The sequence below is a fragment of the Vipera berus genome, assembly GCF_964194415.1.
Source record: "Vipera berus genome assembly, chromosome: 2".
Lineage (NCBI taxonomy): Eukaryota > Metazoa > Chordata > Lepidosauria > Squamata > Viperidae > Vipera > Vipera berus.
Genome location: NC_138203.1, coordinates 168199622 through 168214692, shown reverse-complemented (window position 1 = coordinate 168214692; position 15071 = coordinate 168199622). Strand labels below are relative to the sequence as shown.

General features: G+C 41.5%; 1 protein-coding gene across 1 annotated transcript in view; it reads right to left on the bottom strand.

Annotated features, from left to right (window-relative positions):
* NHERF1 (NHERF family PDZ scaffold protein 1) overlaps positions 1–15071 on the bottom strand; it is a 71784-nt gene that overhangs the window by 10528 nt on the left and 46185 nt on the right. The window contains exons 3-4 of the mRNA XM_081321884.1: positions 11849–12002; positions 1268–1308 (exon numbers count right to left, since the gene is read on the bottom strand). Of these exons, the coding sequence (XP_081178010.1) occupies positions 1268–1308; positions 11849–12002 (195 nt within the window). The remainder of the gene's footprint in view (positions 1–1267; positions 1309–11848; positions 12003–15071) is intronic.

Here is a 15071-nt window from a genome sequence, read left to right as displayed (position 1 = left end):
AAAATTTCCCACGGCACACCAGGCAACAGCTCGCGGCACACTAGTGTGCCGTGGAACATCGGTTGAAAAACACTGCTCTTGTGTATACAATTTAAACAGTCAGTTTCTGGTAAAATGCTATGCATGTATTGAGGTTTTGCTAAACTTTGAAAATTCTGGGAAAGAGATGAGCTGGACAAATTGGGAAAGAAATTACTGTGAAAGAGGAAAATTGAAAGACTGAAAGATCTTGAATCTTGAATTCTGTTGAAAGATTGCCCCAAGGAATATTTGTATTTCAGAATCTTTAAAACAAGACAATCTCTCTCTGAGTGAGATGGGTGGTCGAAAAATATGAGAAATATATAAATGAATGTAAATATAAATAAATATTCTTCTATATTAGTTCTGTAGAGGTATATGAAATGATTTCAAAAGTGATTATTACATTACATCACATGGGAGGCAGACTTATTCAACTGCGGTGAACAGTGACTATTTCTATATTGGCTTGCAATTAACATTCAGACCAACTTGGTGGGGGGGGGGAAGAATGACATTGAATTATTTATCTATACTGTTTACTCTTAGTCTGGCAACATTCTCATTCTGTCTCTGAATGTATATTCAAATGTTTTTTTAAAAAGCCCAGCCCTTTTAAAAATAAGTTTCTAATGAGGTTTTCATTCTTCTCCGACTTTAATTAGGCTTTGTTTTTTCAAAACAGACTGGAAGTAACTTGGCCTTTTAGAAGATGTAAGATTCCACCCCTCGGGTGAAGAATGGGGTATTCTATTTGGTGACAAGAGGCGAGCTCCGAAATGAGTGACGGGCCTTCCAGGGCATCAGCTCCCCCCTCTCCTCAGACTGCTATTCTCTACAGGAATATCAAGAGCAATGATTTCACAGCTCACCTTCCTTTACCAATTTAGGAAGATTCCACTCTTTCGATCTGGCAGCCAGCCAAGGGGGGATCTGAGCAGTTTTTACAGGGAATGTTTAAAAAAAAAAACAACCAGGGGAAAAAATATCTTACAACTATTTGAAGGCAATCTTGGTATGTGTAATGCTTCTGTATTATCTCCGGTGTGAATGTATTGGAAAACTAGGGCCAGTTAAAATTTCCTAGCAATGTAGGCTCAGAACGCATAAGAATTGATCAGTAATCTGTTGATCTTCCTCCCACCCCCACCTCCCCCACCCCCATGTGGAGCAGAGGAATCTGCAATGTTGAATGTTGGCTCTAACACATCTATCAAGGGACCATGTACTTGGCAGTAATTTTTACCTTTTCCACATCGCCATTGGCCACTGGTTCTGGTAAAAGACCTAAGGGGGTGGAGTGGGAAGGAGAAACAGAACAAACAAAGAAAAAGGAAGTGAATACGTTTTGTTTCTTCTAGCAGGATTTCTACAACCCATTGCAATACTACCATACTTAGCATATCCCTTAACCAACAGGCTGAAACAAGGATCAGTGCTTCCTCTGGGATCTCCCAATTTTGCTACAGAGATATATCCCGTCATCCCATTCTCTCTCTCTCTCTCTCTCTCTCTCTCTCTCTCTCTCTCTCTCTCTCTCTCTCTCTCTCTCTCTCCCTCCCTCCCTCCCTCCCTCTCCCTCTCTACACATGCAAATACCCACCCAGACATAACGAAATGCACCTTTCTCTGCATTTACTTCCACAGAGCAATATCCAATATATGACAAAAATGGACAACTCTTTTGTCTTTAGGAATTGGTTAAAGGAGCAGAACAGATAATACAGTATTTGACTTCATCAGATTGGGAAGGTGATCATTGTTATACAGTTTATTGGATGGATTGATGGAATGATTGATGGATGGATGGATATATTCCCTTGCACACTTTTATCCAGGGACTCAAGGTACCTTACATGGGGATTATTAGGGGTTAAGGGGTCAAATTAATGCCTTTTTGTTGCTTAAAACATCCTTAAAAAGGTAAAGGTAAAGGTTCCCCCGCACATGTGTGCTAGTCGTTTCCAACTCTAGGGGCCGGTGCTCATCTCCGTTTCAAAGCCGAAGAGCCAGCGTTTGTCTGAGGACATCTCCGTGGTCATGTGGCCGGCATGACTGGATGCCAAAGGCGCACGGAATGCTGTTACCTTTCCACCGTAGTGGTCCCTATTTTTCTACTTGCATTTTTACGTGCTTTCGAACTGCTAGGTTGGCAGAAGCTGGGACAAGTAACAGGTGCTCACTCTGTTACGCGGCACTCGGGATTCGACCCGCCAAACTGCCGACCTTCTGATCGACAAGCTCAGCATCCTAACCCACTGAGCCACCGCGTCCTTAGATCCCTCCAAAACTAACCCAAGGTGTATGGTTTTCAGTGAGTGCCTCATGCCATTGCAATCTCTCACAATTTTGTGTTAGGCAAATAGTACCAGCACCGCCTCTGGCCTACATGCCATAGAGGTAGGCGTGAATTGCAAAACCATACTGGTAGTATCGACCACAGGTATTTTTCCCTCTCAATCGCCCAATAGGCAAGTGATCAGACTGAAACACCAATGCTATTATTCCTGCCTTCCTACAGAGATTTGCTACATTTTCTATTATAGCACAAGTGCCTTCAAGCAGAACTGGGGAACAAGGGTGGTTTTACTCCTGCCTTTGTGTTATTTTCATAGAAACTCTGGAAAGCAAGTTGTTGTGAAACAGATCACTGAGATCATCCAGTGAGCTTTGCAGCAAATCCGGATTCTCCCAACCTAACATGAAATAGTTTCTCCTATTTCACGTCTCCATCACACCCAATTCCTGAGTCACTGCAATTTAACAAACTGTATGAAAAAAAATGCATGGAATTCCATGCAGAGCTTTCTCTATAATTTTATAGAAAACATCTGGACCAGTGCACAAACTGAAGAACTATAGCATGAGCCATAGAATGTAGACCAAGCACAATTCTCCCTAGCACAATCTCCCCTTGCTGTCACTCATGTGCCACTCATGCTCTTTCTGCACACTTCATGGAGTACCCCAAAGGTGAGAACAGGAAGAGCTGCTTTAATGCAGTGACAGGTGAGTGAATGGCATTTTGCCGTGGAACAGAAGCAGCAGCATATTTCTTTCTATCTATTTCCCCAAGCTTTCTTGGGGTTGATAGCGGTCATCTAAAAGGTTAAGGTGTTGGGGTAATGATTTGGGATGGACAGGTGTTCATACCTGGCAAACCGTTCACAAGATCTGCATACCCAAAGATTTGGATTTCAGCTTTGTTACCAAGGCTATTTTGACCAGAAATGCCTGCCGGCCAGCAGTTCTAAAACTCAACCACATAGTTGTTAAGACGCTTTAATAATTCAATGATAAAACAGAACCTACCGCTGAAGATTATTTTGTTTCTGAATGTGGTGTGTTGCTTTGGGTTTTCCCCCCAATAAACTTCAAAAGGTTCATGAATATAAGCCAACCTTATCTAAGAATTGGAGCCATTTACATACACCATAAACCCTGAGATGTTCCAGTCATCTAAGTAATTGCAGATGCCAAATCCTTTGTCCCTGCCCCAAACTTTTGCTTGCTTTAACTCTGTCTAGTCCAGGAGTAGGCAAACCTTGGCTCTTTTATGACTCGTGGACTTCAACTCCCAGAATTCCTGAGCCAGCCACGGTGGCTCAGGAATTCTGGGAGTTGAAGTCCACAAGTCATAAAAGAGCCAAGGTTGCCTACCCCTTTTATCAGATATGCTGTTCTAACCTAAATCTTCCCCTGAACATCCTCTATGCCCTCGCAAAGTTAGTATTCCTTGACAGCATTAATATTTTTTCTCTTCTTTTGCATCTCAAACTTTTGATAAATAACCTTTGACACTTTTCAACCGATTTGCCTTATTGTTTTATGGACATTGGGATCTAAATTTTCAAATTAAATAAAAAGAAAAATTGTGGCAGAATAGTTTGCTGTTTCGCAAACATTGGATGGAGTTCAACTCCTGGAAAGTCATTAGAGGAAGTCTAGAGCTGTAAGTCTGTGGTACAGCACCTGCTTTGCATGCAGGAGGATCAAGGTGCTGTTCCTGGCATTTCCAGGAAAACAGTGTAGTAGCAAAGGATGGAGAATTCTGCATGGAGAGCCACTGCTCAGCAGGACAATTACTCTGCATTGAGATTGAGACTTGACCTAGTTTTAAAGCAACTTTTTCTGTGTATCCTTGAATGCTAACTGGACGGGGGGGGGGGAGAGAACACCCTCACAAGCCCAAGACTCTGCAAAACCATCTGCAAAATTCAGTACGATATCTTAATGGAAAGCTGCAAAGCTGCAAAAGCAATTACAATTGTGGTGTATCCAAAGAGGTCTGTTAAAGCCTGGTTGCTAAGAAACCAGCACAGTGCCCAGATTTACACATTACACTACAGGCCGTCCCCCCACCCCACTTGCATTTAACCAGGGCACAGAGGAATACACAGGCCCCGATCCCAAATCTTGACATAAACTATGTCCCCTTTTTGTGTGCATGATGTCACAACAGACAGAAAAAAGGGATGGGACTTGCATTGCAACAGCATAATGCTTGTCATAAAACTCTTCCCCCTGACCCACAGCGTCATCTGTCAGTGGAATCAGATCAGATTCAAAGGCAGGATACAAGGCTGCGTTGGGAGCCACCATTTTACGTCACCATTATTTACCACAAGTCAAGAAAAGGAAGATAAAAAAAGTCAGTTCAGCAGTGGGGAAAGACAATGCGCTGCATTTTGTTTGGGTTTAAAAGTAAAGTGTGAACCAAACCATTATGGCTTCTTCAGTAATCCTCATTTAGCATCACGTGTGAGTTCAGCCAAGGTGCCCCAGTTGTTCAACTGGTTTCCACAGGTCTCCAGCCTCTGTCAATAAATCTTCACCAATGATACAGCAGAAATTATGTAGTCATTCTAAGGACTGAAGAAAGTCTCTCGTTTGTGCTCATCTACTTAGGATCCAAGTATCTGCTTCTTGATCTGCCTCCTTTCCCTTTCTAAAAATTCAGATTCCCCCACTGCAACAACTTTCACTCAAGGCCAGCTCTCATTCTCAACCATGGTTGCTGAGAAATTGAATAAGAGCAGCAGGCAGAATCCATTTCTTTCTGGCTTAGATACTGTGTTGTCGTCAAAGAAGAAGAAAAGGCAGTTAGCTGGCGTTGGAGTTGTGGTTTAGCAACAATCACAGAGATAATTGTGAGGTGTACTTGCCAAAGACACAAACAATGCACAAGGACTGAAGGAAACGGCAGTTGGTGGCTGGGTGCCACAACAATGAATTCTTTGTTACAGGGAAGGAGAGAAAAAACATGTCCCCATGTTGCCTTAAACAAAAAAAAAAACAAACCTAGACCAAGGTGGAAACCTGCCTAACTCCTTAGACCCTGGCTCCCCTTCCAATTATAGTATGTTGCACATATTTGCAAAATATTAGGAAATCTTTAAGTAAAACAAATGGCCGTCTCTCATAATCCAAATATAGTTTTTGGCTCTGGTTTAGGTGAGACAAAGCTCAGAGCCAAACTAGAAGGGCAGACACTCTCCATCCAGAATAGGCAGGTTCTCAGGAACAAAGAGAACATCAGCTGGACACACAGCTATCAGCTAAGAGAGAATGTAATTATTCCTTTCCACCTCCTTGGGTCTTGCATGACACATTGCAATATCATCACGGTACAAAGCCAGAGTAACAGCAGTAAATAATACTGCCATCTCTGTAGGCTCATTCCCCAGATGTCAAGCCACTTAGAGATGAGCGGCATAGAAGTTTAGAAATAAATAAATAAGTAAATGAGAAAATAAGTGAGTGAGTAAGTAAGTAAGTAAATGTCAAAAGAAGCTGCTGCAAATGCAGACTCTGCACCAGAAGGCGTGAGTGTGTGAACCTGGAATGTGATCCAAATAGCTTGAGAATTGGGCTCCTGGCCCTGAGGAACAAGGCACTAAAATTAGGAATAAGGTGTCTATGGAGATTCTCAATCATCCAGGTCTTGGTTGTCCCAAAGGTGCCTTTTCCAAAAGGCAACTGGACTTTCTTGTAGTTGTTTTTTTCTTTCATTTTCTTTGGAAATGTTTCACTCTTTATCCGAGAGGTTTCTTCAGTTTTAACTGGTGAACTGTTAGCATGGAAGAACCTTCTTGGATGAGAAGTGAAACATTTTCAAAGGAACGACCCCACCCCCCCAAGAAAGTCTAGTTGCCTTTTGGAAAAAGCACCTTTGAGACATTGGGAACAAGGTTTGCAGTAGACACAGAGCTTAAGGACGCTAGGCACCTGGAGAAGGGGAAACAAAAAACCCTTGGAAAGAATCCAGATCTTTCAGCTCCTCACTCAGGTTACTCCTTAGCAATCTCTTGCTTTGAGCTCTGGGCAATTGGCAAGCACAGCCTAAGAGTACAGACAATCTCCTTGCAGCCCATCCCATCCACCTTCAGAGCAATAAGATGGAACCAAGAAGGGGATATCATCATCACCATGCATACACTCTTCTTTGCTTGACTTGAGCTTACTCTGTCCGGTACCACAAATATTTCCAAATAGTGTAGGTGTCAAGCCTTTGCTGTTCTATGCATTAGAAATTGCTCTGCCGACATTGTGTCTGAAGATGAAAACTTCTCTTTAACCATTTAGAATACTTTATAAGTGCTATCCTCCTGTCCAATAGAAGAGGCTATCTGTAGCTCAGGGTTGAACTGTGGCGTCTTTGGTGCCTTCTGAGCTTGTTTGTTTGCATGCAGACATTTTGTTACCCAATTAGAGAACATCATCATCATGCTGGTAAGTATGAGGTTTGCTTCCTGTTTATAAACAGGAGTTTGCCCTGCCAGTGTTGCTGGGTGTGTGATTTTCTCCCTGGTAGTTTCTTGATGAGGCTGCTGTTTACTGTTTGATTGTTTGTCTAGTGCTATTCGCTCTTCATCTGGGTGTTGGTTGTTGGAAGGAATGTGTTATAGACTTGCTTCCTTCTTAGCTTTTTGAATGGTGTGTAAGTATGGTTTATTTCTGTGTCTACTGATGGCTGATTTAGGGAGTCAAGAGAGACAGCATCTTATGGGTTGCCTTTTTCTAGGATGATTCTTCAACTTCTCAGCCTAGGGATTTCCTGGTGGTTTCCTTGCCAAGGACCAATCAAGACCGAATCTTGGTTAGAACAGTCAACGTCAACTAGGTGTTGCCACCTGCTAACAAGCAACAAATTATATCTTGAAGAAGAAGGTTTAAATGGATGAAGAGATTCCAGACAGCACTGCCCCTCTTTCTTGGGTAACTGATAGCAGTCCTGTCCCACAGATGCTCCAGAAATGTTTCCTTCCTTCTGCCACCCATAGCCATCCCTTCGTAGGATCCCAAAGCAGGCAATCCAAATTCAAAAAGATGTTGTATGAGAGATTTAAGGATGCATCACATGGAGAGAGATCAAACGCTTGAAAAATCTTCATTCAGTGCAGAGCAACAACATCTCCAGCTCTGTAGTGCTCTAAAACAAGTGAATGAATTATGTAATAAAGGTCAGCTTTGGTCCAGCTGTGGGCTACTCCTGCTTTATGAACCTTCCACAATATGGATTCCCAATGAGAACTTTCTTGCCAAGAGAAAATGTTTAATGTGATGATTTTACGATTAATTAGATCCTAGTACAAAACAGAAGTGAACTGTATATACATATATGTCCCAAATGTTAAATTGGAAGATAGTTCTACATACTGACTCAGTGCTAGACAGCCATGCAAACTAAGAGGTGTAGAACTGCTCAGGTTGTTATACACTGATAATTAGCCTTTGAAAGTCATTTAAATAATTCAGTAATTAGATGATGCAGTGCTGTTGTGCCCTTTTCATCTCAGAGCTATTGAGCAAAACAGAACTTTTTTTTTTTTTTGGCAAAAGGCTGCCTGCTGGAAGATCCCTGAAGGTCAGATGTCAATACTGCAACGCAAAGCTTTTTCTTTCCCCATGCCTCACTCCTCTGATTCAATGATCTGGCAGTGAAGGATTCTTCTCTTTGGACTTTTCTCTCTTTCAAAACTACTCTGTATTCCTCTCTCTATGGAGCAGAAGGATTTGAGATAGTCCTTTCCTTGAGCCTTGTGAAGTGGAATCATGAATGATGGCATCTTGTACATGCCCTAGTAGAGATAGATCTTAAATCCTGACATTTCCAGAGTGATTGGATTGCTGATCCAGTTCCTTTCTTCCCAACACAACAGACAAAGCACGCACAAAAGACTCAAGCCCAGGACAGATGCCTTTCCCCAGATGTTCCTTTCTTTAAAAAATAGGTTACTGTGATCATTAAAAGTATATTTAACCTAGAAACCTACTTTTTCTGAGTACCAGGAAACAGTTTCCACTTATATATGGATGCCAAACTTATTTGACCCCTGCCACATACTTATGAAGGATTTAATTGTTTCTAATAATGTCAGGTAAGAAAATGGATTGGGCGATGTGCTAAAATAAGACATTCCTAGCCACTTTTCAAAATCCAAGCATTCCCTCATTATGCATTATAATAGCTGTTAATATTTAAGTAAAGGTAAATTATGGTATTATTTAATTACTATTAAAAAGACCTCATCCCCTGAATTACTTCTTCCTGCTCAATTAACTTTGAAGTAGAATATATCATGACCACACAGACATAATGGCTATACGGATTGCTTTTGAATTCTAGAACTATTTCTACTCCCCCTTCCATAAATGAAGTCTCCTGTAGACAAAAACCAAAAAGCATCTATGTGGGTTATGTAATGTATTATAGTTAAAAGTTCATTTGACAGTTGCGGTTTGATAACGCAGGTTTGACAGTTCCCTCAGACAGCTGCGAGTTGACAGCTCAACATGCGGTTACCGCTGATTGGTTAAGAACACAAGCGGCGGGAGAATCCTCGGCCGGGATTGGGCGAAGGCTCGCCGGCTTCAGTATAAAAGGGGTTGAAACGCGCTGTCAAACGTTCCTGAAGCTGATGAAATAAACCAGTTGAAATCGACCGAGCCTGCTGTCCTTATTGACCGGGAACCCGCGCAAGACACTACAGGTTAAAAGGAAGAATGTGGTCTTGCTAGAAAAAACACCCTCACAAAGGAATAAGGGCCGGAACTCATGGTGCAGTTAAAGTGGACAGCAATCTCTTCGGCCTCTGCACACACACATAGCTCCAACTTGTTCACACAAGAACAAAAATCCTTCCCAAGGTCAATCAATCTATTTGTATAATCTAGTACAGGTAGTCAGCAGCTCATTTGGTGACTGTTGGAAGTTACAACAGCACTGAAAAGAACACTGAGAAAAGTGGCTTATGACCATTTTTCACATTTATGACTGTTGCAGCATCCCTGTGATCACGTGATCAAAATTCAGACAATTGACAACTGACTCGTATTTATGAGAATTGCAATGTCAGGGGGTTTTGCAACCTTCTGGCAAGCAAAATCAATGGGGAAGCTAGATTCACTTAATAACCATGTTACTAATTTAACAACTGCAGTGATTCACTTAATAACTTCGACAAGAAGGGTCATAAAATGGGGCAAAACTCACTTAACTAATGTCTTGCTTAGCAACAGAAATTTTGAACTCAACTGTGGTCATACATTGAGGACTACCTATAAGAGTTATTCATATGAGGATCCTCAGAAAAACTCCTTCTTCCTTCCTTCCTTCCTTCCTTCCTTCCTTCCTTCCTTCCTTCCTTCCTTCCTTCCTTCCTTCCTTCCTTCCTTCCTTCCACAGTTTTTTAATCCAAGAATTACACAGATAAGAATGTATTCTGGATAAAAGTCTAAGCAAGTAATTGACAGAATTAAAGTTCCATCACTGTATATACAGTATCTGTAAATCTGCCCAAATTACATACATGGTGCCTTGGACATCTTTCAATGGTGCAGATTCCACAGTCATCCACTAATTTTAATCCTGTTCAGAGATAAAGGGAACTGCAACTCCGGGACATAGATGATTTGGGGAGCCTTTAGTGTATGCTGGGCATGAACTCTAAGGCCACATTTCAAAGGCGAGAATCTAGAGCAGGGATGGGCAACCTGCAGGTCATATGAACTCCTGACACCTATGAATGCATTGTTAATGTTAGCAGTGTGGTGTTTGATGCTGCTGCTGCTGCTTTGATGAAATAAAGATTAAAACAGGGGTACAATGACTCTGCCAGCTTAATCCAGAAATGGTTGCCCCCAAAGAACACAAATAAAAAATGCTGGCAGCAACATTCCCCTCACTTCCCAGTTTTTATCACGGGTCAAAGAATAAGATTACAAACCACAGCAGCCCGTGCCGCAAACCTGTTGTCTGCCCTAGACGAGGCAAGCAGATCTCAACAACAATACAAGCTCTAATTTGACATCTGAGTGCCAAGAACATGTGAAAAGGGTGAGCTGGCATGTGTCTCGCCTTCTTGGTTTTTTAATCCTTTCATTGCTGAGATGTTGGGGACCCCATGCAAGGGTAGATAGCTTGACGTGCTTCAAACATGCTTTGTGCTAGTTCGTTACAATCAATTAAACCAGTTATGGCTTAAATGTCTTTCTGTTTTTTTTAGGAAAATTCTATTTTCTGTCTGGGTGTAAAGAGCAAGGAGAATAGAGAAAGATTCTTATTTGTGTGGAAAGGAGCCAGGCATTACCAAGACTGGCTCCCAATTACCAATGCGCGCTTTTCAGGGACAGGCCTTCTGACTTGTATATCCAACATTTGATTTCATTTATATGAAATTTAGCATTCATTTATCTGCATAACCAGGCCAGCATTTGAGAATGTTAACCCAGAAGTTGGGGGGAGGGGGTCTTTGTTCTACTTGAAAGAAAATATACACCTCAGTAGTACAGCAAATGCTTTGAACACAGAAAAACCTAACTGCAGTCCCTTCAGGACTGTCCTGAGGAAGGGCTGGGCCAAGGGTAGGCAACCTTGGCTCTTTTATGACTCGTGGACTTCAACTCCCAGAATTCTTGAGCCAGCATAGCCAGCTCAGGAGTTCTGGGAGTTGAAGTCCACGAGTCATAAAAGAGCCAAGGTTGCCTACCCCTGGGCTGGGCAAACTGTTCTCAACCATGAAGAGCAGCTACCAGTCTGTATCCATTATTCTGGGCTCAATAAACTAAGTGGGGGATTCAAAATGAAGCAGCTTCTTACATTCCTAAAGATGGAAGAACATCTTGTAACTCATTTAACAATGAGCTCAGTCTTTCTGAATGAGCCAGTGAGATGCTCCCACTTCTTTTTTAGTTCTTTTATGTCAAATACAGAAACTGTTAAGGATATTCACATAGCACATTGTTCCTGGCCATTCTGCATTATTGGGATTTATTTAATGTTTAAAAGGACTGCTAATTCATGTCTTGTTTCTGGTGAGATCAGTCATTTCCACTCAAGATTCAGACATAGCTACACTGCACCGTTAGGTATAGGACTCTAAGGGAGAAAATGAGAAGTGTCAGGGGCTCTTTTTGTAGCCTATCCAGTGGGCCCATGCTAATAATAAATAATAATAAACCTTTATTGTCAAAGTACAACATGTGTACATTGAGATTAGCTGAGCCTCCCCCCCCCGTGCTCTCTCCCCCCAACACACAGTGACAAGAAAACCCTCCATCCTACCACACCATGTGAACCAACTACACCACACACCGGCCTCCCAAGTCAATTCTGCTTAAGATTATGTCCCATTTAAAAGCCTAGCAGCCCACGGATAAAAGCTATTTTTCAGCCTGTTGGTACGGCTGGCTATACTCCTATATCTCCTACAAGATGGTAGGAGAGTAAAGAGATACCATCACAGCATCTCTAGCTAGGAAGGGGTTGTTCTTTAAATCTCACCCAAACCACCACCACATTTTCTTTAGCAAAAGGATGCCATACCTTTCACATGTGCTTCAGAGGGGATGACTTTGCACTTCTTGAAGAATTCATCTGTTAAACTATCCACCACTAGCAGCTTGGTCTCATCTCCACCAGACTTTATGGCTGAAACAACATCTGAGTGTTGCTTGCCTTCCATGCATTGTCCATTCACCTGCCAGGAAAGAAACATGTTCTGAGCTCAAACAAAGAAACACATATTCAGGCAGGCACCCAACAATATTGAGACTTTAGAAATGTTGACATGCACCCCACAACAATCAGAAGCACCCCACAGCAACAGCAAGTACAGGACTATACGGTATCATAAAGCCTATGACCTGTCTCCCACAAAAGCAATAGAAATCATCATACCTGAGACTTTTGCCAGTCATAAGATATTTAAAACTGTCATATGTTTAACTGAATTACATATAGTAAAGGCCTTTCTTTTCTTTGGTGACATAAACGTCCCTCAAACAATTTTCCTCAATCTGGTACCCCGCAAATGTATCAAGCTATAATTCTCACCATCCTTAACCAACATGTTTTAGTGATTTAACATTTTCTGTGAACAGGGATTTTTTGGGTTATGAGTCTGTGTTTTGAGCAAAATAACACCAAGCCGAAAGACTGCTTTAGAGCTTCATTTCCTTTCCAAATTTAGCACTCTATGTGAACATGAAATAGGTGGATCAAAATCAGGGCTCTGCTCTATCTTCAAGGGGCTGCACTTCCATTTATACCCAGTTCTTTATACCTGACATTAATCCCTCACATATATTCCAAAAGGTCAATGGACCTTAATCTTTGAAGACCAGATCACTTCAGATGGACAAACTGATTTCTAACTGAAAGTTGTTCAATAAAAACACAAGCATTCTTAATGAAAAGTCTCCCATACATTTCCAAGGAAGTTCAGGGGGCCACACAAGAGGGTGAAGTACATCAGAACAACAGTTGCAGTCTATCAAACCCAGTGCCTGGGTAGGGTAATTCCAAGAGCAGCTGTATGATCCTAGGATATCTATCTTTATGGAAGCTATTAAATCTGGTGGTAGGCCTTTCAATAGGATCCATCAATGATTCCTTACCATTTCCATGCCTGAAAATGGTCACTGGATTAATTTAAAGTAAGCTACTGCTCAGAAGAGCAAAAACACAACACTGGTCTATATTTAGATTTTACTATGAGCCCAATTTTGCCTTATCTGAAGGTTCAAGAAGGAAGGAAATATGGCTGTTAAATTCTGCTGCAGATTATATTATCATTCAAAAGTACCATGTTTGAGGTATTTGAATTTCTAAACAAATATGGTCAGGGTCTATTTTGACCAAGAATATAAGGCCACATTGTGGTTGTTATCTTAAAAGAGAAGTGCCTTGTGTAACACAGCAAACAGGCCAGGAGTGGATATGGCTGGACTGCAGCAACAGCAATTATAAACCTGGCAGTACCCAGAGCTTAATGAGCACCCATGTGCTTGAAGGCAATCTATAAACCATAAAAAAATAAATTACAACAGATATTAGAATTTTAATTGGACTGAAAGTGGATACTCCCAGCTCTGACCTTTAGTTGATGCCATTACTCTTGTTCACTATTCTTAAGTCATTCTTATAAGTCAGTATGACTTAACAGCAGAGAACAAAAAAAATCAGCTATATTTATTTATTTATTTTTACTTTTATCCCGTCTTTATTGTCTTTACAAATAATTTTATACTCAAGGTAGTCTCAAAAGAAAGTACAAAATGCACTGTCAGAGATCTGGGTATAAGACTTGCATATTATAACCCTTATGTTAGTTTCACTTTGAGCTAAAAGGTTTCCTATTTTGTTTCCCACAGTGGCATTTATAGCAGCAGTCCCCAACCTTTCTGACTTTGAGGGGGGGGGGCAGAGAGGATGGTTCCCAGCAAGTGGCAAGTGTGCGTGCAGCTCCATTGGTGCGAGTGGCAGACACACAGGCCTGCCACTTGCGCAAATGGAGGTGCACATGCGCATTTACCTGCTGCTCACGCAAGTGGAACTGTGCATAAATGGGCCATAGCCCAGTACAGGGCTGCAGCCTCTGGTTGGGGACCCCTGATCTATAGCAACTCGCTGCTTTTTTAGAATGAAGGTGATGGCCAACTTCCCCTTTGGGAGCATACAGTACATGCAACATTGCAATACATGGAGAAAAGGGATGGGGCTCACATTCATTATGATGCTGCAGCACTGCTCTGCCCTTTGTCCATTCGCAAAGCTAGCTTGATAATTCAATACAGGGTCAGCAACACAGGGCATGCGAGCATCAGCATCCTTCTGATACCTCCCTCTGCGTTTGGCAAACTTCTTATCTTGCTTTAAAGGATCTTTTAATTAAAACATAATAGAAGTGTAGCCGGCATGCTGCATAGGAAGTACCAATTCTATCATAATCTTTATTTACAAGAATGCCTCTAGGACCCAAAAAGCATTATGACTGGGCACATGCAAAACTGTGCATGTAACAAAAAAGACACACCCAGTGCTCCCACAACACCAACCAATCAAGACTGCCCAGACCTGGTTTTATGACGTACTGAAGTTATAAATAACCTAGTTGCTGGATCTTCTTTCTGTGCAGTTGATAGGTAGAAGCCTAAACTAAGCACACTGTAAGGTAAAAATAATATGAATAAGAATAATGGGCTATGGAACTTGTAGCCTTATCCTTAACTTTTTATAGGAGTGAAAGTTACTCATGGGTCTGTAATTTATACACGGTAGAAGCTGTATATGTTTATCACTTCTTCTTTTCTAGCTTACACATTGTCACAATATAGGGACTTGCCTTCTTAGCCTTAACCTTCCACTCCCTTTGGCTAAACTCATATCCTCCAAAAAGTGCCATTCTTGCTCGTTTCGTCCTAAAGACTGCAACAGAATTTCATGCTGTGAAAGCACCTATGTAGTTGGGAGTTTGTATAAAATGTCACATATCTATAGTGTTGCGTAGCTTCATTTCTAGCCATGCACGCCTGACACCTTTGATTATGCAATCCAATGGTAATTGCTTCAGAAAAATCTCATTCCTTTACTAATCCCTGGACAGGGTAGCAAAGTTATCTTTGCCGAATTTAGCCCTTCAAAAGGACTTTCTGTGAAATGACCCAGTGCTGAAGATCTATTCGGCTTTGGTTCCCAGACTTGGTCATAACTTCCCTACCATTGGCATTTCCCCTCTGATTTTTTTAAAAGGGGCTATTTGGCATGA